We start from the raw sequence: 26051 nt of genomic DNA, 5'->3' as shown, positions 1-26051 counted from the left end.
CCAGCAACGCTTTACAGGTTTCACTTTAGATAAGGTAACATCTAAACATGTAGTCTCTTTGCAATAATTAGAGTGCCTTTTTGATACAGTGGTATGTTGTTTCTTCAGATACTCTTTACATAGGGAACCAATTTAGCCAAAATTAATATGTTCACTTCACAGCTTTTATTCTTTAACAATTACGCCATTCATTCCTCTGCTTAACTCCAGTAGGACAAAGTAATGTGTTTAAAAATGAGAAAATTAAACAAAAGCTGAGTGTATCAGGATTAACAATACTATTGGGATGGTTTGGAGTTCTTGGAGTCTTACATCCCTCAAACCTTTTTAATCTTATGAGTTAAAAAGGCAATGGAATTTGAAGGTCTCCTTTGTTCCAGCTCAGTAGTTGCCCAACATTTACCATGTGTCACATTCGGGTGTGCGTGCCTGTGCTAACATGCATACCTACTCTGGTTCCTGGGATGAATGATTGAAGGATGACCTAAAACTTGGGGCTGTAAACAAATTTGTCTTCATACTGGTGTTCTAAGTATGGTAAAGTCTCATTTATTTTTATTTCAGTGGTCTGGAACTTGCATAATTGGGAAACAGGCCAGATAAAGTTTATCCTTTCCATGACACATGAAAAAAGTTTTTGTTCACCAGGTTGAAAGAAGAGTTTTAACCTATTTAGGAAATCAGCAAGTCTGTAGGTACAGTAGGGCTAGGCTACCTATGTGCATTTGGATAAAATATGTACAAATTAAGCAAATGTGCATACAAGTTTATCTAAGTATACAAATGTGAGACAGATATGCAAATGTATATAAAACATGTACAAAATTCAGTATAGACTATAAATAATTTTCATTCATTTATATAAAAAAGGTATTCTGCAATGCTCTAAAAAATAGTAAATCCTAACATGTGAAGGAAACTTTGAGGCAATCTAGTTCAGCAATTTCCAAGATGACAAGTTACCAGGTTTGTCCGAGGGGATTTTAAAAATCAGATTCTTAGTAGAAATGATCACTTCTCAACTCTCACAGATGATGACTCCATGGGGTGAGGGGTCTTAAAATCCACTTCTGTTTCACCCTCTGCATTGATCTTAACACATGGCACAATGTGAGCCACTGACTTGGTTGAGTGGTTCTCTGAATAATCAGAGACATCTTTTTTTTTTTTAACATTTTAGTAAGTAATTGTCATTACTTAATTATTAATATGAACAGTATCAATGTTATTTACTTCCTTACTAATATTAATAATGAAATAGACCTCACTTTTTCAAACTCATTCATTAGGTATATTTTTCTCCTCATGCTGAGCTGAGATAACAATCTAAATCTTCTCAAGAAAAAGCCTTTGTAGTGTGCACAAATTCAAAGAGAATTGCTAAATGGTTTCTCCTCTCCATATTGGAATTTCCCATTTCTTTCTAGAAAAGCTTCCATTTTCTTTCCCATGCTAGTCACCTCGTTTGAATATTCTCTTGGCCATCATAGTTTCCTTTAACTTATATACAATGTAAAAAGTGTGATGTGAAAAACAACAAACATGCCTTTTCTTAAAAAGCCTTCTGAAATAACAAGACTTACTAGTCATAATTCAGTGCTGAGTGCCTACTCATTTTTTAACTGAAAACAAATACAGATTTTTTTAAAGCAAATATTGTCAGTCATCAGTGGCTCACATCTCTCAACCTAGCTACTCAGGAGATTGAGATCTAGAGGATCTGAGTTCAAAACCATCTTAGGCAGCAAAGTCTGAGACATCATCTCCAATTCATTAGCAAAATGTCAAACTATAGGTATACCCCAAGTGGTAGAACACCAGCCAAGAGTATAAAAGTCGAGGGTACAGCCCTGATACAGGTAAATAAAAAAATGAAAAATCAAGCAAAGCTTTCAATCCAAGTTTTCCAGCTCTGTATCTGCCCAAATTAAAAGATTACCCATTGCTATCTATGTATGATTGCTTATTTTAAGGTGTTTATGTCTGCTTTTGACTTACACATTCGGCTGCAATTCATTCATTATTAGTACCTACTATGTTCCAGGTACTAGCCTAAAGACTAGTGGTAGCACAAGGAGGAAATTCCCTGTTCTGAATGGTACTGAATTCCATCCACTTGGGTACATCATTGCATCTTCATGATTCCTAACTAAAGCAGATTGCCCAGTTCCTTAGGGCATAGACCTCACAGCTATTGTAGGAAGCCCTTTTCCCTCTTTTGTGATCATGCTCTGCTAGCCTCTTTTCCTTCTTTAACATCACTTACAAAGTAGGGACAGCAACAGACTGAAGACACATACATTAAAGAAGCTTCTTTAATTTTTTAGCATTAAATGAAATAATGTATATTAAACATTCAAAATAGTACAAAATAAATGCTAGCTCCCATCAGTATCAACAGTTATCATCAGTGTAACCATTCCATTTTTATTACTTAGAAGTATTAAAGGGTTGCAATGCCATTGTTTAGATTCTTCACTACTCTAATATCTTCTTTCTGAAATGATACTAAATCACTGAGATATTTTTTACTTTGTGTTTCCTTACAAATATCTTTAATCATGATCTACGGATATGATTTTGAAATGAAGTTTTGAGAGTAAAATGAAGTTTTAAAGAAGGGACGTAGAGGAGAGTAGTCAATCTTTCAAAACCAACTTAATTTCAAGTCAAGAGTTAACTCCTTTGCTTTAAGTCTTCTTCCTACCAGGACTTATTTTTGTGTCCCAGGGTTGAATCTTTGTCTCAGTTGCCTCATCTATAAAAGATGAATGATTATAACTTCTTACAACCATGTTTCAAAGTGAAAATGAAGTCATTAAAATGTAATGGGAAAGTGTACAGTTTCTACTTGCAACCAAAATCACCTCCTGGAGCCAGACATGCCCTACTGGCAATTAAAGATGCTTTCTGCTACAGAGACCTTGTACAGTTAGTCTCTCTACTCCATGGAGAGAGAAAAGAAATTAATGCTTTCAGCATAATCCTCTAGAGAGAGGCTGGAGAAGATCAGAAGTCATGACACTTTCCCTTGACCTTCCAATCTCAGTGGACTTGACTAAACACAAGATACCCACAGATTTTATAAAAGGCAGTTCCACCTCTGTAGGATAGCAGTGTGAGAGTAGCCTGGAGGATAGACAAGGACAGGAAAACACAAGTGCTCAGAAATTCATAGACATCAAAATGGTTGTCTCAATCTACCCAGGAGACTAGAATAAAAACACCACAGACTGGTTGGCTTAACCAATTTATCTCCTTGTTGGAATATGGAAAGTACTAGATTATTTCCTGCGTAGAGCCAGCTTTCGGTTTATGGTCTCACATGGTGGGAGAGACTGTGAGAAGAAAAAGCAAGATCTTTCTTGTCGCTTCTTATGAAGACCCTAATCCCAGCAGGGGTTCAGCTTTGTGACCGAATTATCTCCCACAGACTCTATTATTGATTTATTTAATTCTTTTAATTGTTATTATAAAAGTGATATACAGAGGGTTTATAATTATATAAGTCATAAAGAGTACATTTCTTTTTGGACAATGTCATCCCTTTCTTCACTCTCCTCCAGTTTTTCCCTCCCATCTCCACCTACAATTTGTACAGTTCATTGTCTACATAGTGCATAGACTCTATTTTTAAAGGGTCTCTAGAGTTTCACATTTGAATTTTTGAGGGGCTGGTGATACATTTAGTCAACAGCGATGGATTTTGGATTTCTATAGACCATATGATTGGAAAGGTATATAGCACTTTTATAGCTCTTTACCAAATCTAGAAAGCATCTCGCTGATATCTGGGTTACATATGAAAAATATGGTGTAGTTCTCATAGTAATTAATTGATAAATGACAGTAATTCTTATTATGCAGAATTATTAACCTTATAAAGCACTCACTTGAAAACAGTCTTTGGAGTTTTGAAATTTTTATTACTTAGATGCCTTTCAGATACCATATGTTACCATATGTTTATAAATAGAACGTTTACTAAATAAGCAAGTTAAACAAACAAACAACCATTGAGCTTCTGAACCATGGTATTGACCAAGAGCCTATTCATAAATTCAATCTACTCACTCTCTTTGCTGCCAATTTGCTCCATTAAGGTGGTTAGGTAATCACCAAACTTTAAAGTACACAAGTCCCTCGGTCCTCTTCTTATAAAACTTCAAAGAATTTTCAACTACCTATCATCCATAAAATACATATTCCCCATATTATAACCTGTCTTTTCTTTCTCTTTTCCTCTCATGCAGATAATGCTTACCTTGCTTGAAATTTATTTCACCTACAAAAGCATCAAGATTAAGAAAAAAAGGTTTGCTTTTTTATTTTTTTTTGAAAGAAGAACATGAGATGGGAATTGCTAAGACCTTGAGGAAAAAGTCAGCAAAGGAAGATCTGAGTTCTTGGCCAAGAGGGGGTTTTCCATAGTCAGCTAACCTTCCAGAGACTTCCAGCCATCATGGTACCCAGAGGTCCCCAAAGGAAAGCTGCTACCTTTTTCTTAAATTTTTCCCGAGAAGTAAACTCCCTTGAGAATTTGTTCCAGCTGATTTGCTGTTGTACTTAGGTTTCTTTATCATAGCTGTTCTTGGTAATTACACAGTAGCTTTCATGGGAAGAGCCTTTAAATAGACCTGATAATGCCTCTCTGAGGTAGGTAAACACAAAGTATCATTATCCCCATTTAACAGATGAAAGACTAGAGGAAAGGGGACTTGGGCACCTTTTCCAGTGCCTAAGGATGAGTTTTATTTTCTCCATTCCACACAGGAATATGTCTAGGGTTTTTTCACAGGACTCTGCTGTGACTCTCAGGTGTTAGTGTCATCATCTTCCTCTCCTATGATTCTGGCTGTGTGGAAAATGATGGCTGATAGGCAATATCTAGTTTTCTTAAGATGGCAGTCACGCTGAAATGTATTTGATTATATCACAATGGCAACTTTTCTGATCTCACAGAAGTGGTTTAGCACATAGTAAATGCTCAAAAGGGCTCACTGTATGAACAAAACAACGATGTGGAAAAGAACAAACAAATGGCAAGGGCAATAGTCACTTGCAAGTTCACTCTTTGGGAGTATGTCACAGATTGTATCCTTTATTTCCGCCTGCTCTAAGAGCAAGTCAGCTTGAACCTGGAATATCTTCCAGTGGCCATGTAAAAGGCGTGGACCTCCATTTAATGTTATTAGAAGGTGATAGGTATCTTTAAGAAGTGAAGTCTAACGAATCATTTTAGGTCACTGGAAGTTTACCCACTTAGGGCATTGTGGATGCTGCCCTTTTCCTCTCTTTCACAAACTGCCCTGAGGTGATTGACTTCTACCTTATATTCCTGATCAGGGTGTACTGCCTTACCACAGGGCGCTGGGGCCAACTGACCATGGACTGGACCCTTTGTGTGTTCACTACTTCCAAATGGAACCTGCTACCTTTATTCTGCACTGTCCTTAATGGCTGCATTTGTGTGTGTGTGTGTTCTGACTTGAACATGACCAAACAATTTGCTTTTCATTGATCCCATCTTTGCCTTTCTCTTTCTCTTTGCGTATCTATGTTCTCCCACAAATGGAGCTGCCCATGATGGAGGGAAATGTTCGTTAAACCTGAGTTACTAACAAAGCAGAGACCTTCAGGAATTTTACCATATCTGCATGCTATGATATTGTTTATTTCATTTTTATTTAAAATTTCACGCTTGAACAGGGCTTTTAAAAGATTATAGTTCATCTTTATTCTTCTACTTCTGCCTCCTTAGTAGCTGGGATTATAGGTATCTACTACTAAGCCATACTAAATTGTCTTTTACTTTTCAGTAATGTTCAATTATAGTAATACACAATCTAACTGCTAAAATACATTTTTAAAGGGTTTCTTAGGTGGCACATAAAATTATCTCACATGTTACCAGCCGTAGGTCATCCATATGTTGTGACAAAGTCTAACTCTGCCATCTGTATGTGTGGAGATGAGCAAACTGACATATTTAGGTTTGGTTGTTTGTGATTATTATTATTTTGTTTGTTTGTAGATCAGGTCTGACTACATAGCTTAAGCTGATTTCAAAGTTGTGGTCTTCCTGCCTCTGTTTCCATAGTGCTGGGATTATAGTGCTATACTTGGCAAAGATCAACATCATTTTTGGCTGTGTCTTTACACCTCGCACGTGTAACTGACCATCCTCTTGTTCTTCTACTCCTCATTTAAGCTGCTGTAACTCCCAGAGTTCTCCATGAGTTTCTCCTATCACATACTCATTCCAGAATATGACAGAGTCCTTCAACATACAGATTAGACAGTTTGCTTGTGCTCCTGCTACATTCTTCTTTCAGACTCTAAATTTGTCAACTGGTCAATGACATCAGAGGCAGCTATGACAAAGAAGCCTAGCTAATCCAACTGAAATCACAAATCATAAACTCAAGAGCCAGGGTGGTCTAGCTTATGATTGGCTGTGACATTTTACTGGACTCTATTTATTTTGGTCCTGTACCTCATGAGAGACAATGGCTCAACCAAATCATACTCGATACATTTACCTTCTCTCTCACTTCCAAATTAAGGTTTTATTTTGTAACTAGAAGCAGCTGCATGTCATCTCTGCTTAATTATTTATATAATCTCTAATTCTAATACCTAATGCTTAGCACCTATTTTCCCTGAAAAACATAAACTACAATGGAAATAGCACTTCATTAATCCTACCCCCATCCCTGGAAGAAAGTCCTGTGACAAGTATTACCTCTCAGACCAAGCCTCCCATCTGGAATCAGGAGGTAGTCTCACTGCTCACTAGCTCACACATTTGCTGCTGACTAGCTGGTGGGGACAACCATGGTTTGTGTGCAAGAGGATCTCCTTCATAAAAGAGCCATTAAGTTCCATGTAACTTCATGGCAAAAGAAGACAAAGCATCATTCTTACCCTAAGAATGCATTTAAACAACGAACAAAACCCAGTATCAAGAGGACTCTGTGTCTCCTTGAAAACCAATCTCATGACTGAGACTTCTCTCTGTCTCTTTCCCTCTCATCTGTCTGGCTTTTGGAAGAGATGCATGACTTCCCAATCTGAGGAAACAGTCTTACCTGCTGCACAAGAAAAAAAAGACATCTTAGACCCACAATCATAGAATGATAATGAAAATGTAAGTTCAGATGGATACAGCATATCCTACCAAGAAGAATCTTAGATAGAACTGTCAAAGTTCATCTTTGAACAAAACACCATTCCAAAGGAAGAAACTCAGCACTTCAAGATGATGTTGAAAGAGACAACCATCACGTCCCACAGTGTGACCTACAGCCCAGGTTTATCCAGGACTCTAAGTCCAGAGAGATTCCTCTTTGTGAAACTGAAGCTGGCTTAGAGGAACCTGGAACCAGCCGTTTTCAGTTGGAGAAGCACTGCAGAGTCACTGAGTCACAGAGACAGCAAGAAAAGTTGGTAAGTAACTAGATACATTATTCCAGGCTTTTCCTGGAATATCCTAGCAACAAATGACTAGCTGCAAGAAAAAGAATTTCCCAGACCTTTTGTTTAGGGAAGGAATAATTCTGTGATGTTATCCTGGGGCTAAGATAAAGAAAGGAGAACTTCTTATGTTGGAGTGATCTTCAGCCAGGGAGTAAGGCAGGCAGACACCCTGGTTATGAGCCGTGCAGACAATGAGGTGTGGCTTCTGGGATCCAGCTTAGGGACACTCCTACTGTGAAGGGTGAAATAGGAATCTCTTATCTTCCCCTTTCTTCCCTTTCCTTCCCAGTAGGGGGCCAGTTCTTTCAGCTCTTTGTTGCTCAACAACCCAGGAAGGGTGACAGTGCCAAAGAGAACCCTAACTTTGGGGCTCCGAAGGAGGGGCCCTTCCTACATCCCCCTCTAAAAGTACATTCAGAATCCTCTGAGACCCTGTCAGTCCATGGCAATATACTTTAAATCATCAGATCTTTAACATGCAGTAACTCATTAACCTGGGAAAGTTGACTGCATTCCTAAAGAGGAATTGGAGACAGGGTACCTGGTGGCTTGAATTATCTTGCAAATTCTCGACGGCAGTAGGTATCAGCTTTCATCATTAGACAATAGGTCTCCTAGAGACTAGTAATTCCAATAAAGTTCTCTAGGATTCATTTCTCTTTTTCCCATGTTAATTAATCAGATTTCCTCGTTGTAGCAAATCTTTCTTTCTTTGTAACAAATATTCCCAGAATTTATCCATCAATACATTACTGTTACTAGTTTTTCTTCTCTTCTCTACATAATTTTCATTCTGTGATTTCAATATAGTCCAAAATCCACTGATAACAAAATTTCCTGGGATTTTTATTAAATATGCAGGATCTTAGCATCACATTCCAGATCAGTGTATTTAGATGGAGCTGAGGAAGATACATTATATAAAAATGTGATTGATTGGCAAGAGAATTGTTTTGTGCAGCATTGTCTGGAATTGAAGAAAAACAGCTGGCATTTTTTTCCCGTTTCCTATTTCTATATTACCAAAAGAGACACTATTATCTTAATTTTTGGTCATGTGATTGTGCTAGTATAGAGCTTGTTTAAAAAAATAACACTTCAATTACTGCTCCTAGCCTGTTTCTTAGTTCCCTGTGTCCTCTTCTTGGCTATTGAGGTAAGATTCATTGTGATGTGTAGTGTATGTACCTTTAAGAAGGCATTACTGTTAAATGAGGGCAAAAGAGTGGGGGAATAAACCAGCAGGATTGGTATCCTTGTAGGAAGAGGAAGAGAAGAGACATGAGATGTGTTTCTACACAAACCGGGGGCAAAACCACATGAGCACCCAACCAGAAGGCATGAAAACTGGGAAAGGCTGCTCCTGAAGCCCGGGCTAGAGGCATGTTGGTCTTGAACTTGCAGCCTCCAATCACCCAGTCAGTGATGTTCTGTTGTGGTATCCCAGGCAAACGAACACAGCTCTCTTTATTACAGCTGTCTGATCATTAAGAGAGGGCCTGAGCAGGACCCAGGAATACCTCACTTTTTTAACTGACATTCTAGAAAGAGCCATTAGGGTAAAATGTATACAATTGCCCACACAATGGCTGTGTTTTAATGTTCCCTATCAACCACACTCTGGATGGAGAATATGGAACATTTGGAGGCAGGCTCTTTATTTTCTCCCCTTTTTGGTTCTCAGGGTCTGTTACCTATGCGGTAAGTAAATGTTAATGGACAACAATGTTGCGGAGGAGGAGAGAAGAACTAGGCACACATAGTGATGCCAAGAGCTTTTGTGACACTCATGAAGTAGACTTTATATTGCTACAGACATGAATTGCTTTAGACTTTCAGAATTTATTTGAAACAGCAGTCTGTACAAAAATTCTTTCTAGGATAAGATTGTTCTTTCTAAGTCACAGAGACTGTGGCTTTCTAGAACTTGGGACTATTCATTTGATTCCGTTGACAAAGGCTCCAAGGGCTCCTTCTTGGAATGGAGGATGACATCAATTGCTACCTAGACTACTTGCTACTAGCCCAGTTGGCTTCTCCCTAATTTGGGAGAAATGTCAAGCCTTAAACTTATTTGAATGTATTGAAGGTAGTGTTTCTACTCTCTGTTTTCCTTAGGGACCTTTGAAATCCTAGGTGTTTTACAGCTAGAATTAGGTGTGTTCTCTATAGGTCTACGACTCCTAGCAAGGGAAGAAGATAGTTTCCACAGACAAAATGCCCACGAAACAATAATAACTAAACCTGAGTGATTTTAAGAGATTAACTGCTTTCTTAGCATCTATTGGCATCATGCTCCTAAAACAATAAAGATATTTCCTTTTGATTTACATCTTGTACCCTTTGAATATACAGATAAAGAAATCCTCACTAAAATTCCTGCCACTTAGCACCAGAAGTTGGGATGGTGGCCCTGAGAGTCAGCTTTGTTATAGAATGGTGATATAATCCTTTTAACAGGAAGTGAAATTTGTTTGTTCCTAGTAATTCATTATCAAAATGGACATTTTTCTGTCCAGAAGCATCATCATGAGGCCTTGAAATTGATCTACTGATCATTCTCCACATCAAGGAACCCTAAGTCAAAGGAGTGAAATAACAAAACTTAACCTGCTAAGGGTAGCCAGACTAATTATTTTTGTTTAGAGCCTGAGATAGGTTGGGTCTCTGTGGAAAACTGAAAAGACATAGAAACACAAAGGCAAGATGAACCCACACAAGTCTTCTTCATGATGAATTTAGCTTTTCCATGTTAGAATCTGCCTTGGGGATATGTGTGAAACCCTTGCTGAATCTCAACCATGGCTGACAGTCCTGTGCTCTGCTCTTTCCTGCTCATCCCCCACAAACACTTCCTCACCACTATTAACATAGATATTTATTTCTGTTTTTGCATATTACTGTTGTTTTTGTTTTGTCTTGTTTTGACGTTTCTTATTCTGCAGTGGTTCTTCTGAGTTCCTACTGTCTTGGCAGTCAAACAATTCACCTATTTCCTTAGAATTATTATTACATAGGTATGGTTGGATCAACTACTTCTTATGTACCTTTAAGAACATGTAAATAAATAGCTTGAATAATATTTATTTATTTATTTACTTATTTTGTATGTGTGGATCCTAGGGCTTGAACTCTGACCCTGGGGACTGTCCTTGAGTTTTTCTACTCAAAGTTAGCACTCTACCACTGGAGCCACAGCTCCACTTTTGGCTTTTTTGGCAGCTAATTGGAGATAAGCATTTCACAGACTTTCCTGCCCAGGATAGCTTTGAACTATTTTCATATTTCAGCCTCCTGTGTAACTAGGATTACAGCCTGATGCCAGGCTGTGTAATAAAATAATTTTATTTTTAAATTTTATTTTTTTATTTTTTTGGTTGGTCGTAGGGCTTGAACTCTGGGCCTGGGCGCTGTCCCTCAGCTCTTCAGCTCAAGGTGAGCGCTCTACCACTTGAGTCACAGCGCCACTTCCTAAAATAATTTTAAACAGCAGATTTATGTGTCCAAGTTCAAACTAACTTTTGAAAAATACAATGCCCATGTCAACAAAGCCAAAATAACCACACAAAGAAGAAACAACATAAATGTCAATCATAAATATTTTTCTCTGTCATATCCCACTTCAAGATTTTTATTACTCCTGTGCCTCATGTAAATTTACTTAGAAAAAATTTCACTATATATTTGCATGCATTTCCTTTATCTTGTTTTCAAAAGAGCACTTAGTTCCTGCGGAATATAGCCCCAGCTATGACTTAGAAACAATAAGGAACCTTTCTAAAAGTGCTTAAGAAATATTACAACTCAAATAATAATATATAAAAACAGGGGCTGGAAATACAGTTCAGCTGGTAGAGCACCAGACAATAAATGAAAGTGCCAGGTACCAAGTTTGAGTCCTAGTCTCACACTCAAAAAAGAAGAAAAGAAAGGAGAAAAAGCCCAAATTAAGGAACTAAATAAAACATCATGTGAGTGGACATTTCTATCTTTGTATCATCCCCTTCTATCTATCTGTCTCTCTATCTATCATCTATTGTCTATCTTAACCAGCACATTGAAAGATGCTCAGAAAGATTAGCAAGAAAGAAAAAGGAAAATGTGAGAAGATAGGAAAGACTTCTCTCCCAATATAATACGTATAATGAAAAAAACAAACAAACAGGTTGGCGAGGTTGAAGCAATTGGAACCTCTTCCTCTGCTGGTGGAAATGCAAAATGGTGCAGCTGCTTTGGAAAACCATCTGGCAGTTCCTACAAAAGTTAACCATTTGTTTAATGCTAACTGAATTACCATCTGAGCCAGCAACTCTAGCAATTCTATTCATAGGTGTGTATACTCAAGAGAAATGAAAACATATGTCCAAAAGAAAATTAGTACATGGATGACATAACAGTATACTTCATAACAGCAAAAAACAGAAATAACCTGTGTCCATAGACTAACGGGTAAATAAAGTTTGGGGTGCTCATGTAGTGATTATTATTGAGACATGAAAGGAATGAAATACTATTTTATGCTATTATATGGATGAAACTTTAAATATTATAACTACATGAAAGAGGCAAATAAAAAAGATTGCATATTGTATGATTCTTGCAAAAAAAATATCCAGAATAGGCAAATCTAAGAAGGAAAACATCGATTAGTGACTAGGGCTGGAAAGGAGAGATGATGCTGATGGTAGGAAAATGAGATTGCTAACAGGTATAGATTACTTTTTGTGGGGAGGGGTAATAGGTGACTAAAATGTCCTAAACTTAATAATAGTGATTGCTGCATTATATACTAAAACCATTGAAATACACACTATAAAAATGAAAGTTGTAGCTGGCAAAAAAAAATGCAAGTGGTATAGTGTATAAATTAGAATTCAATAAAACTGTTCAATGTGAATCTACCATAACTTTTCTAACTTTTCTGATTACTGACATGACCAAACAAAGAGACTGGGGAAGACTCCAGAACTCACATGGAATCTGTAGATGACTCAAAGGTGGATTAAAATGAATATAATGTGAGCCATTAAAGTGGATAAAATGGAAAATGCTAACAGAAGCATTATCACTGTCAGTACAGCACTGGGACTTGGGTTGAGGGAATGCAATCTAGAATATCAAATTAAATGGAATTAGGAATCCTACCTACCAAATGAAAGGAGCAGCAAATTAGGCCTAAATAGAAGTATCCTTATAAACATAAAAGCCATTGATTAATAACATTTTTCAGCCGGACTTTAAATGAAGTGTTGTACATTTTGAACTTTAACAACTGCAGAAGTGGGTATTGTTATGTGCATTTTGTAAGCTGGGTATCTGAAAATAGGTTAAGTAAATTACCTAAAGAGAGACAGCTTGTAAATGGTTGAGGTGGAAATTCAACCCACATCTGCCTGGCATTTCAGTCTTAATAACTATGCAATAGAACTGTTTAAGATATTTGCATTATAGCCTTAACTTTTTTATTTGTACCTCTGATTACATCGCTCTGTTCTCCCCTTGTCATTTTGGAGTGAATGCTTCTGAAAGCCTTAAGAGAGGGAGATTACAGAAACTGCCACTGACAGTGATGGTACAGTTGCTATAGTAACCATCCCACCAAATTGGTCCGTGCTGCTAGGCATACACTTCAGCCTCTGTGATACACCCAGACTGACTGGGGTGCCTCACAGTACCAATGAACCCCTGTTAATGCACACCAAATAGGAAGTGCTGAGGGCTTAATGTATATCTTACAGTATGACTGTTTCTTTCCAAGTTTCCTTCTCAGACTCACAGATTTTGCATTCCCTCTTTCATTCCCTTCCTCTGCACAGGATGCTCTGGTGTGGAGAGTTGTACAGATGCTAAACATTAGGGTCCAGACAGCTGTATGCAGCAGCTTTGCTTTAAGCAGGATTTATAAATAACATTATTTTCTTTTTACCAGTCTAGGAACTGACGATCATGCCAAACCACAAGTATAATGATCTGATAAGAGCACAAGTCTCTGAAGGAACTACACTAACTAGAAGCTAGCAACCGACAATATATACTTTTTAGGTGTATACACACATATATACACACACACATACATGCAGTCAACTGTCCACATTTTTCTACAATGCCTCTGGGTTTTAAATGACTCCTTCTTTCAGATATTGATGCTTTCTCTCTTCTCCCTTTCTCTCCATTTCACTGGCCTCGCCTGTCTTCAGAGGCACCTGAAGGCACATAAGGCAGGGAAGTGAAACCGACTGTAATTCTTCAGTTCACTTCTCTGCAGCCTCCAGTGAGCCAAACTCCATACGGTGGCCCAGCTGAGCTCTGAGAAGTTCAGAGTCCCTGCGCAGGTGCAATTTACCAGCCCTGCTCACAGGCTCTTTGGGACCCAAGAAGCCAGACGTTTGTATCTGGGAGGTTCTTGGGAGCAGAAGACACACACACACACACACACACACACACACACACACACACACACACAAAGGTTCTGAGTTTGATTGTATCAATTAAAAAGAAGAGTGACCCTTTGTATGAGCGGAAAAAATGAAAGGTTTTTTTTCAAATGTAAAAAAGAGTAAAATTTTCTCTTGGAGAATTAAATACAAGTTGTGGAAAGCCCTTAACAATTCTAACTTCCCACTTTTTCCTAGTGCCCTTGGTTTCACCTTCAGGATTCTTCAAGTACATCCCTTAGATCTTAGAGATGCCTGATTATTTTTGTGTCTGCAGAGGAATTACAGATATATCCTAGACTTTTATTGGTAGCTAAACACAAATTCAGGTAACATTTGCTTGAAGTACCTTTGAAAATCAATAATCCATCAATATTATAAAGGATTTTATTTTTAGTTATTCCCCCTCAATACCTTTACCCTAACCCTAAGTAGATCTATCATTATAGAAGCATTATCATTATGAACCCATTTTATTGACACAAGACAAGTTAGGCCACTCATTTAGGTTTTTATGGTTTCCATGCATATCTTGTTTCTGTTTGTGGTTCAACTAAAAAAATCCTGACATGTAGAATTTATCTCTGTGGTGCTTGAACCTCTACAAGGCAGACAGCTTGTGTGATTTGGAGTGCCATTTCTGTACATTCCCTAGAAAATGTTTATCTCCTTCTCCCTCCTCTTACCCTTCCCCTCCTCCTTCCTCTTCTTCCTCCTTCTTTCCTCTTTCTTTTTTCTTTTCTCCCTCTCTTCCTCCTTTCCTCCTCTCCTTCCCTCCTTCCTTCCCTCCCTCCTTCCTTCCTTCCCTCCCTCCTTCCCTCCTTCTTCCTTCCTTCCTTCCTTCCTTCCTTCCCTCCCTCCTTCCCTTTCTTCTTTCTCTCCTTTCTCTCCTTCCTTCCTTCCTTCCTTCTTTCCTTCTTCCTTTCTTTCTCTCTCTTTCCCTTCCTTCCTTCCATCCTTCCTTCCTTCCCTCCCTCCTTCCCTTCCCTTTCTTCTTTCCCTCCTTTCTCTCCTTCCTTCCTTCTTTCCTTCTTCCTCTTTCTCTCTCTTTTTCCCTTCCTTCCTTCCTTCCTTCCTTTCTTCCTTCCTTCCTTTCTTTCTTTCTTTCTTTCTTTCTTTCTTTCTTTCTTTCTTTCTTTCTTTCTTTCTTTCTTTCTTTCTTTCTTTCTTTCTTTCTTTTTCTTTCCTTCTTTCTTTTCCCCCTCTCTTTCTTTCTCCAACTCTGCCTCAGAATCCAGCCCAGCCCAGAGCTTGTGAACAGCTTATGTTCAATACAAAGTTGAGGAATATTCCAGAGCATAGCTAGTGTTTTCTGGGGCTCTGGGTGGAGTGAGGGGTGATGTTGGTGCTGGGGCTTGCATTCAGCACTTTGTGCTTCTAGGAAAATTTTCACTGGTAAACCATACCTCCTGCACTTTTATGCACTGTTTTTGAGACAAGGATTCATATTTGTCCAGGCCCAGGATTGGACCATAATTGCCCTATTTTAAGATTTCCTCATAGATTGGATGATAGGTGTGCACCACCACACCCAGCTTCTTACACTGGTAAGTAGCATCATTAACTTTCTGCCCTGAGTGTCCTGGGATGGCAATCCTCCTGACCTTACCCTCTCATGTTTAAGATGAAAATGCCTATTGGCTGGGAAGGTGTCTCCTGTGTATGTGTGGGCTGTCCTTAATCTGAGATGCTTCAGAACTCGTCTCCTAAATAGCACAGTGTTATTTTTTTATTAATGGCAAACTGAACATTTTCACTGTGGTATAACATAATCATGGGCACTAGTTTAACAAAACCATATGAGGTTGTGAGCCTCTCCTTGCTTCTTAGATGTATTGCCTGCTCAGATTGCATGGGAGTGAAGGCAGTTTTTTACAGTTATATTTTTATTTTCTACTCATGGCTAAACTTTTGAACACTGAATAGAATTATACTAGATGCCATAATTGACCTTTCTTTCTAAGATTGTTTTCTTTTCTTTCTTTTTTCTTTCACTTTCTTTTTTTGTTTTGTTTTGTTCTGTTCTGTTCTGGCTCTAGGGCCTGAATTCAGGGCCTTGCTGAGTCCTTGAGGGTTTTTTTTTTCCCCTGCTCAAAGCCCCTGCTCAATTTCTGGCTATTATGGTGCTTACATGAGATAAGAGTCTCACAAACTTTCTTTCTCTGATTGGCTTCAAACTGGAATCTTCAGATCTCCTCCTCCTGAGCAGTTGGGATTACAAGTGCAAGCCATTGATGCCTACCTATATTATTCTTTTATTTTGATGACTGAGTTTTTCTTCTTTTTAATGGCTGCTAAATCTAAATTATGTAAGATTGGGGATATAGTGATTTAAATAATTCTTGACTTGTTTTATCTGTTCAACAAATATTGAACTCCTAATTCTGGAATTTTCTTGTCTATTTATTCTTCTGCTAGTTCTCTGTTCTTTTTCAGATAGTTCAATTCTTAATAATTTCTTTGATTTCCTATATTTTCTTGTATTTACTTACTGCTGATTTTTCTTCTTTTTTTCACAGTCTTATGATTTATTTTCTCTCTTTTATTTCCTCACTATTGTCAGCTTTCAGTAGTACCATTCTGCTTTGCTTTCACTGTTGAGTCTAGTTCCAGTCCCATTCTCATTAATACTTTTCATGAACAGATAAATCTTTCTGATAAATAAACATACTCTATTAAAATAAATCATTCTAATTTTTGCCTATATTAAAATACTATTTTCTTTTTCCTTTATATTTATTTTTTACAAAAGATTGTTACTGGTAATTCATTCATCATGGCATATCTTTGTAGGTAATAGAAAGAGCACAGAAAATAAATTTACTTTTTCAACTTCTAGATGAATGACAGAAACATTCACGGCATGACAAAGGTTAAAAATAATTTTCCTGAAATCAACAGAATATATTTCCAATGAAAGGAATCTTATGTTATTAAAATATACAGATGCTTTCATAGTTCTGATTGCTGTACAATGTGAAAATACCGCCAACATTAATAGTGTCCTGTTGGCACAGAAACAAGCTAATAGCCCTGCAGTACTTCAGCCCACCATAATCCAGGGAACATGACTTCAGTTCAAATTCAAACTTTAATCTTTTGTTCTTTTTTCCCACAGTTAAACTAAAAGTTTTAATATTTATTTATTTAAATAATTAAAATAGATTAGTTCATTCTAGTTCTAAGCAATCACACTATTCAATCCCCTATGTATGTAAATGAATGATTAAATCTGGTAGGCCAATCCATAGTGTATTTTCATTCTCTTCTTGTAGCTTAAGAAGATTAGAAAGTAGAAACTTGAATTACTTCTGTGGTACAGTAGAATAAACATGTACCAAGTGTAAATTAGTGTTTGATGCTTGTAGGTCCCATGTCTACAATATACACTCACAACAAGTGTATATTTTGCAGACAATAAATATTGTTAATACACCATTTGGTTGATTGCAAAGTACATATCCATGAGCCTCAGTTTTCTAATCTTTAAAAAAGCTAAAAGAGTTCTAAACAATTACAAGCAATATGAGCAATATGTTAAGCTTCTAGTAGGTGCAAAATTAGTGATAGCTCTTGCTATTATGGAAAATAATGGTTAATAGTATGTTTGTGACTATATAGATGTATATACACATACATATGTTTGTGACTATAGTCATATTTAAAATTACAGCCATTTTTATATATTAAATTTGCTGTGGGGTTTTTTGTTTTGCTTTTTTGCTTTTGTGTTGGTGGTAAGGCTTGAACTCAGGTCCTCAAACATCTCATTGCCTAAAAAAATCTTTCTTGGTTTGTTTTGCAAAAGACTAGCACCCTACCACTTGAGCTATGACTTCACGTTTTTAAATTGCTGTGTTAATTCAAATCTCAAGGGTCTATTCCAATTGCACTTATAAATAATAATTCATATTAAGCTCATATTTTTGGATCAAAGCCAGGCACTGAATTAAATGCTTTGCTTACAAATATTCAGCGAAGTCTCTGTCCAGTAGAGAAACCCACACATGAAACAAATCTGCAATAGAATGAATGCTTCTTCAGGGTTACTTACCTAGGCAAGAAGGATCTGAAGTCACACTCAATGTAATCTCAACTTAATGGATTAATTCTAATATCAGAAATCCCACAACAGCTGCCTTTTGATCAAGGCAATTAGAATACAGGATAACAGTCCCTTCCAATTTATATGCATATATGTAAATATTTTTAAATATATATTCTAGTAGGTATGTATATTTAAATAAATATATTTATGTATAAATATGTGTGTATTAGAACGCTGGATATGTAGCAATCTCAAAAAACAATGAGTTAAACAGACTTGCTGATTAGGTTTCCCTAATGGAAATGACTAAAATGTAACGGTTAATCATTAGGAACAATATTTAAGCTACTCTTGAATACCGATCATTCTACATTATAAGCCTTTAAGAATGGTTGCAAAATGAGTAACTACCTCATTCCTTATTTTAATTTCGTCTTACTATGGGATCACTACTAAAAGTCTTCAGTCTTATTCTGGAACTCTGATTTTGTTTGGAGTCTCTTTTGTTCACTTATACATCCGAAGTACTTGAAACAAAGGTTAGAAAACCATGGCCTAATGAAGAAATTCAGCCAGATTCTTCCAGCTCTAAAAGTTAAGAATGGGCCTTATGCTTTTAAGTGGTTGAAAATATTAAACATAACAATAATATTTCATAACATATGAAAATTATATGGAATCTTATTGCCTAAAAATGCAGTTTTATTGTAACGCATTCGTGCTTATCCACTGATCCACTATCCATGGCTATTTTTTTCATGACAAGTGAAGAATGGAGTCATTGCAATAAAGATCTGTGACCACAAAGTCAAAAGTAATTACTACTTGGTCTTTTTATAGAAAAAAATACTGCTGATCCCTGGAACAAAACTTCTTCTTAGGTTCTTTTGAAATCAGATAAATTAATATTTAACCCTCAGCTTTTTTATTTACCCTAAAAGGAAAGCCTTAAGTCTACATGTAAATCTAAGGTCAGTTATGACAAAGAGCTAGACATAGGAGAAGGAAGTACCCTGTATGAGAACATAGACGTAAGTGCTCCACTGTCTGGACTCAGCTTTATAACCATGGCACAATGCTTCTCAATGCTTCTGTGCATCTATAAGATCATGCTAATGATGAAGACATAAAAATTTCATGATTGTAAAGTGCTTATAATATCACCTGGTATAAATAGCAGTTGTAAACAAGGCAATATTCGTGAGTCTGTTTTAAGAAGATTCAGATATTTTAGAAATTAGTTAATAATTTAATTTCAACATGTTAAGTAGGAAAAATAAATACAAGCATGAAATAAAAATTGAAAATGTCCATTTGTCAGTCTTCTATGCCAAGAAGATGCATTAATAACTACTTTAATTGCCTTTAGATTACAGGATAAAACTATTTGGTTTTTATACATGTGATATAATTTTGTAATCAATGGTCTTGTTTCAGATAATAAACAAATTGTATTCTGAATGGTTGAGTAACTCCTGATACAAAAGCTAACTACCTAACAACTTCTAATCTGAGGATATCAAATTGATATAAATGGAAATAACAATTTGGAGATTACATGGATACAAGATAGGTTTGCTTTGTTTAGGTTGTTATTCAGTTTTCAGGAAGAGAGCCAATAAGAAATACTGTCATACATTTAAAGAGATACTTTTTAAGAACCCAAACCAGGAGCTGTGCATTAGGAAATCCAATGGTGTGTGTGTGTGTGTGTGTGTGTGTGTGTGTGTGTGTGGGTGTGGGTGTGGGTGTGGGTGTGGGTGTGGGTGTGCGTGCACGCGCGCGCGCGTGTGCCAGGCATGGGGCTTGAACTCAGGGCTTAAGCACTGTTCTTGAGTTTATTTAGTCAAGACTAGTGCTCTACCACTTGAGCCACAGCTTCACTTCTGGCTTTCTGATGATTAATTGAAAATACAAGTCTCTGGGGGCTGGGAAGGTGGCCCAGTGGTAGTGTTTGCCTCACATGCATGAAGCCCTGGGTTTGATTCCTCAGCACCACATAAACAGAAAAAGCCAGAAGTGGCACTGTGGCTCAAGTGGTAGAGTGCTAGCCTTGAGCTGAAGAGCTGAGGGACAGCGCCCAGGCCCAGAGTTCAAGCCCAGCAAAAAAAGAAAGAAAGAAAGAAAGAAAGAAAGAAAGAAAGAAAGAAAGAAAGAAAGAAAGAAAGAAAGAAAGAAAGAAAGAAAGAAAGAAAGAAAGAAAGAAAGAAAGAAAGAAAGAGAAAAAAGAAAAAGAAAAAAAGTCTTTGGGACTTGTCTGGGTTAATTTCAAACCTTGACCATCAGATGTCACCTCCTGAGTAGCTAGGGTTACAGGTGTGAAGCACCAGCACCTAGCTCTAAAGGGTCTTTAAATAGGTAGCTAGTAAATATGTAATTAGTCCTCCTGACATTTAAATCTATTTTATCATTAATTTATGACAAAAAAAACCCTGTAAATATACTATGGTCCATAGAAAATGGAATCTTTGCATGGAAGTCTCCTACTATGTAGAATGTTATTTTTTGACATTGAAATTCTGTATGGGACTATGTAAAATATTTATTACCTGGCAGCTAAATCTGTAAAAATGCAATAATTTCATTCAATGTTTTTCTCTTACAGGTGTTTTCCAGGAGAAGGGCCAAGGGACTTGGTTAAATGCAACAGCAGCCTGGATTTTATAAATCACTGGTGAAGTTCAACACTTAACCTTTTGTATTTCATAATCATAAGTTATTCAACTTTCAGTAAGCTCTCTCTTGACTGTTACTTTGGATGAAGTGTAATGGCAATGTAAAATGTTAGCTACCTCTAGTTGGTTTGATTTGAGATCTTCTCTTTAATTATGCATTATAAACCAAAAATACAAATAAAAAAGAAGCTTCTGAATTTGATATGCTAACTTAGACTGTAAGTCTCCTGAACTAAAAGTTACAAACTGCCTACAGTGTATTCTGATATTTATTCTTATACTATGACTTTGACCACAAGACTTTAAATATTAACTTTTTAATTTACTAACCACCACCTATCAAGAGAACTTATTAATCTAAATTTTCATGCTTTGTAAAAGAAGATACTTTTCCAGGAACTTCTCTAAGAACTTAATTAGTATTTCTCCAAATTAAAAGTTTTATAATGTTACAATAAAATGAAAATGAAATAAGAAGAGGAAACCTTCAAAAGAAATGACTTCAAATATCGTAATAGTTGTCATTTTAAAAAAATTAATAAGAATAACTAGGCAAAATTCTTATAATTTTTTGGCTTGATATGATGGTTTGATACATTCATAGATTGCAGAAAGATTAAATAAAACTAAATAATATGTGTAGCTCCTTACCTAGGGATCACATTTTTTTGTGATGAGCATGTTTAAAAATCTAACCTTTTGGAAATTTTGAAATATGTGTTATATTGTTAACAATTACCATAGTGGGTAAGAGATCACTAAAACTTATCCCTCTTAACTAAAACTTTATATCCTTTACCAAGTTTTGTCATTGTATATTACTTAATAGTTAAAATTTGAATAAAAATTTACAAATTTTATTTTATCAATGTAATGTTTAGTTTACTAAAATAGTATGTGAATCCAAGTGCAAATAGCATACTCAGAAAAATCAAGCAACAAGAGAAAAAAAATTAGACTGGTTTCGAGTATTTCTACTAGAAGTTCATGCTTCGACTGCTTTATCATTCTAAACAATAAACATTCAAAATTGCTTAATATTTGTGTTTAAATTATCATTATTTTATTGAGATCCCTATCTTTCCTAGATAACATATATTCTTAAATTAATTCTCTTGGAGTTATTCCTGATGATATTTAAGATTCATTCCAATACCCTGATCAATTCTCATTTCTGGGTTTGAGAAATACTTTTATATCTAGACTAAAAATTACAGGTAGATAAAAAGTAATCAACAGAATATTCTTCAATTAAATTGTCTTCAAAGGAAGTGATACAATCTCCATAATAATAGGTTAACATGTGCAATGCTCCTGTTGAACTACACGTAAGTTGGGGAAAACATTTTTATATTATGCTGATGTTATAATAAATGGGTTCAAAGAATACTAGTGGGTTGCAACTAACAGCATTTTCGTTTATATTAAAGTTAAGGTTGATGGTGCTGGCTATTTTTGCATTCTTTCAGTGAATTAAAATTAGAACAATGTGATTTGCTCCTTCAATTTAAATTGCTTTAGTTTTGCTAAGAATGGAGCAAATCTAAATGATTTTACCCTGATGCCAACAATAGGTTCACAGGATCTCTATTTCTTTGCTCTCTCTCTCTCTCTCTCTCTCTCTCTCTCTCTCTCTCTCTCTCTCTCTCTCTCTCTCTCTCTCTCTCTTCCTCTTTTAAAGGAAAATATAGTTTTCTTCCTCCTACAGAAGTATCAGATTCTTACAGCATCCATGACACTTGTCAGCATTCAGTGGTCAGACAGTCAGACACCACTACATATCCTCCAAATGATGTGGCCCAGTGAAGCTGGCAGGTATCATCACAGAGCCAGGCAGCCTGGTATCTCTGACATCCACCAGGACAGAGCCAGCAGGCCCCAGCTGATGTGCTGAATCCAGAGGAGGTGGGAAATAGATTTTGCAGTTTTCAAGTCAACTCTCTTAACACTGAGTCCTCAACATACTTACATATAAAAGTATGTTGAGAGCTCCAGTAATTATTTATTAGATTGAATAGATCAAGCTTGTTTGGCAAAATTACTCTTAGGACAAATGAAAGCTGAATTCTGTCATCCCTTTGGGTTTCTGAGTTTATTCTGGATTATATATATTTGTATGTATATATGCACAAAAATATATGTTATGTTTAGCATAGTGACATTTACGATTGTAACAGTTACAATTCTTAACTGATGTGCTATGTGAAATATTATCTATATGCCATTTAAATATGACAAAAATTAAAATCAGAGTGTTAATTATAATTCCCATTGGTATCATAACATTGGCTTATCACACTGAGTTTCTTATTTTGATCTTTGGATACATGAAAGAAAACTCTTACAAAATAAAAACACATTTTCTGAGCTGTCCCTTGAACTCCTGGGCTCTGGGTTCGAGCATCAGGGGGTTTGGAGTCTTACTTCTGCTATTGCTGCATTGTTTTTGGACACCATAATACTTTAGCTGATCTACTACAGATGTGAGAGGGGGAAAAAATCAGCTTACAGGATTCCATGTTCAAGATTGCTTAAGCTTTCCTGTTGACCTCGCCTTAGTGCTACCTAAAGAACTGGAGGGACTATCTTCCATTTCTTAAAACTTGAGTTACCTAGTTCTGGTAGAAACATGGCATTTAATCCCACAAGGCTGCACAGACTGTACTCTATCCTTTCCACAGCATTCTGCATGGGGAAAACCCGCATGGGCAGATTTTCAGACTAGTCTACTTTTCCTAATATAACACTTCGGTGGTTTAGACTGGAGTAGGCTGGCATCTGGAACCATGATGTTTTGTCAGGAGAAACTGAAAGGATACTGTTTCCCTTTTCTAAAAAGAGAAAGAACCGTTTGCTAGGGCTCATTTAAAAAAAAAGGTTTAAAAATGTAACCAATAAAATAGGCTTGCCAATTCCTACAGCTTTCTCATCTCAGTAGCATTTTTAAAGACATCATTTTTTCTCTCCCTTTTGACAGAAATCCATAGCAAGACCAGCACCAACAGCTTTCTAACTTCTCCATAGACAAGCATACAAACCAACTGGAGTTACAGGACTCTCTCCCTCTCCTTCCCAACTCCTGTTTTCAACCACATTCTTCTTTGAGATGAAAATCCCTCCACTCCATCATAGTCACTCTATCACCCTGAAAGCATTTGCTTTGCTCTTTATTTTTTTTAAAGTTTAAAAAAAGGTTTCTCACATCATAAAAAAAAAAAAAAGTTTAGTTGCCAAAACATGATGATAGTATTTTCAACAGCTCCCCGAATGGGCAAATCATTGTGGAGTTCAAATCCGGGGGTGGGGGAGGTGGTGGCTGATCTCAAGCACAAAAGTGAAGACAAAACAAAACAAAAACCGACTTGTCCATAAGATAGAACAAGTATGCGAGCTCTCTTCTGTCAGCAGTGTCTGGACACTTCTGCCAGCCCAGGGCAGGAAAGAGGAGGGGGTGGAGGTCTTGCAAGCAAATCCTAGGTGGCTAACACCTACCCTCTTGGAGGGTTGGAAGGAGGGCTAGCCTAGAAGGCATCAAAACTGCACTTCTAACTGTCCAGGCCTTTGGCCCCACCTGCCTGTCAATTTCAGCCCTAGTCCACAATTCTTAGGTTTCTCTACTCTGGGGATTTGGCGAGCCTGGGGCATTGAAGCTAGCTAGCAAGGATGCTATCAGGCCAGCTTCTTACTGACCTTCCAGGGCCTCTTGAGATCAACTTTGGCCACCTCATCTGGATTGTTTGTATTTGTTTTCAATCTACTGAAGCCTCCTGCCCAGCCTAACCTTTTCTCCCCTTCTCCCTGCCCCCCCTCCCCTTCCTTCGGCCTCTCCAGCTCCCCCCCACCCCCTCCACCTCCCCCCTCCTCCTCTTTGTTGTCTCCTACCTGCTGGCCAGGCTCTGCCTGCAGTGCTGCCTGAAGGGCATCAGGTGGTAGTTCATGGCGTCCAGCAGCAGCTTCTGGCAGACCGGGTCGGTGCGCATGAAATCCACCGACTGGACCCGCTCCACCAGCTCGGGGGCCGGGATGAGTGCGAAGCGGAGGCGCTTCATGAGGTCGGGCGCGTGCTGCATGCGGGTCTCGCGGTCGTGCTCCAGCCACAGCACGGACATCTGGAAGAGCGCCAGCTCCGACTCCACGGGGGGCGGCAGCGAGTCCAGCAGGGCGCGCATCTCCTCGAAGTTGAGCAGCAGCACATCCTCCACCAGGTACTTGTTGGCCAGCTTCTTGGTCTCCTCCAGGCCGTGCAGCGCGGCGATCTTACACACCTGCTTGTAGTTCTGCACCGAGATCTGGTCGTTGAGGAACTGCACGCAGAGCTTGGTGACCTGGGGGATGTGCAGGATCTTGCTGACCGACAGCACCTCTTCCACCGTGTCCAGGGACAGGGTCACGTTGGCCGTGTACAGGTACTCGAGGACCAGGCGCAGCCCGATGGACGAGCAGCCCTGGAGCACCAGGTTGTTGATGGCTCGGGGGCTGGTCAGCAGCTTGTCGTCGGGGGAGGAGGAAGGAGTCCCTGGTTCTTCCTGTGGCTGCTGTGGCGGTTGCTGCTGTTGCTGCTGCTGCTGCTGCTGCGACGCGGGCTGCTGTGGAGGCTGCTGCTGCTGCTGCGGGTCCTTGGGGGCCCCCAGGCCGTCCTGGCCGCCGACCCCTCCCCCAAGAGGGGGGTGGCTGGAGAAGAGCGATCGGAAGTACTGGGAGCAGGAGGCCAGCACGGCCTTGTGGCAGTGGAACTGCTGGCCTTGGGCCGTCAGGGTCACGTCGCAAAACAGCTGCTTTCTCCACAGCAGGTTGAGGCCGTGCAGCAGGTTGTCGCTGTGGCTGGGGTCGAAGGTGGACGTCCTGTCTCCGGATCTGGACATGGCGAGCTGACTGGGCGCACCTGGCTTTAAACCCTCCTCCAACCTGGCAGACAGGGGTGGGGGATGGGGGGGTAGCGGGGGACGGGGGTGGGGAGGGTAGGATGGAGTGGAGGGGGTGGGGTGTGGTCGGGGTGGGGAAGGGTGTGGAGAGGAGGGCAAGGCAAAGAACAACAATCGAGGCTCAGCTGGACTGGTTCTCGGAGCGTGGCGGGACCCTGAGGGATGGAGAGGTTGGAAGGCGCCACCCGAAGGGCCCCGTCTGACCCGGGGATGGGGCGGGGGGGGGTCCACACCCGGGGGGGGGGTCCGGGCGTCTGTGTGGCGCCCCGCTCCCTCCTGGACACTTCACCCCCTCACTTTCTGGAAACCACCCCGGCTGGGCTGTTGGCTGCGACCGCGGTGGCCCGCAGCGACGACCAAGTGGCAGCTGTGGCCGAGACACCTCGTGGGCTCGGGTCCATGCCGGGGGCGCTAGCTGGAGGGAGAGGCCGAAAGCAGGGAGTCGGGGCTGCCCCGGGGAGCGCAGAGGCGACCGACGGGCGACGGTTCCAGG

The 26051-nt window shown here is 38.7% G+C and overlaps 1 protein-coding gene across 2 annotated transcripts in view; it reads right to left on the bottom strand.

The window, feature by feature from the left end:
- Klhl14 (kelch like family member 14) overlaps positions 1-26051 on the bottom strand; it is a 95541-nt gene that overhangs the window by 68361 nt on the left and 1129 nt on the right. Inside the window, exon 2 of one of the 2 annotated variants that reach the window (XM_070029369.1) lies at positions 24519-25541. In XM_070029369.1, the coding sequence (XP_069885470.1) occupies positions 24519-25498 (980 nt within the window). In that variant the 5' untranslated portion in view covers positions 25499-25541. Of the gene's footprint in view, positions 1-24518; positions 25577-26051 lie in introns of those variants that run through there. The other variant, XM_070029370.1, reaches the window with a different exon arrangement.

Source organism: Dipodomys merriami, unplaced genomic scaffold (assembly GCF_024711535.1).
Source record: "Dipodomys merriami isolate MVZ:Mamm:240054 unplaced genomic scaffold, mDipMer1.0.p SCAF_2, whole genome shotgun sequence".
Taxonomy (NCBI): Eukaryota; Metazoa; Chordata; class Mammalia; order Rodentia; family Heteromyidae; genus Dipodomys; species Dipodomys merriami.
Note: the sequence above shows the minus strand (reverse complement) of the source record. Positions and strands in the feature narration are given on the sequence as shown.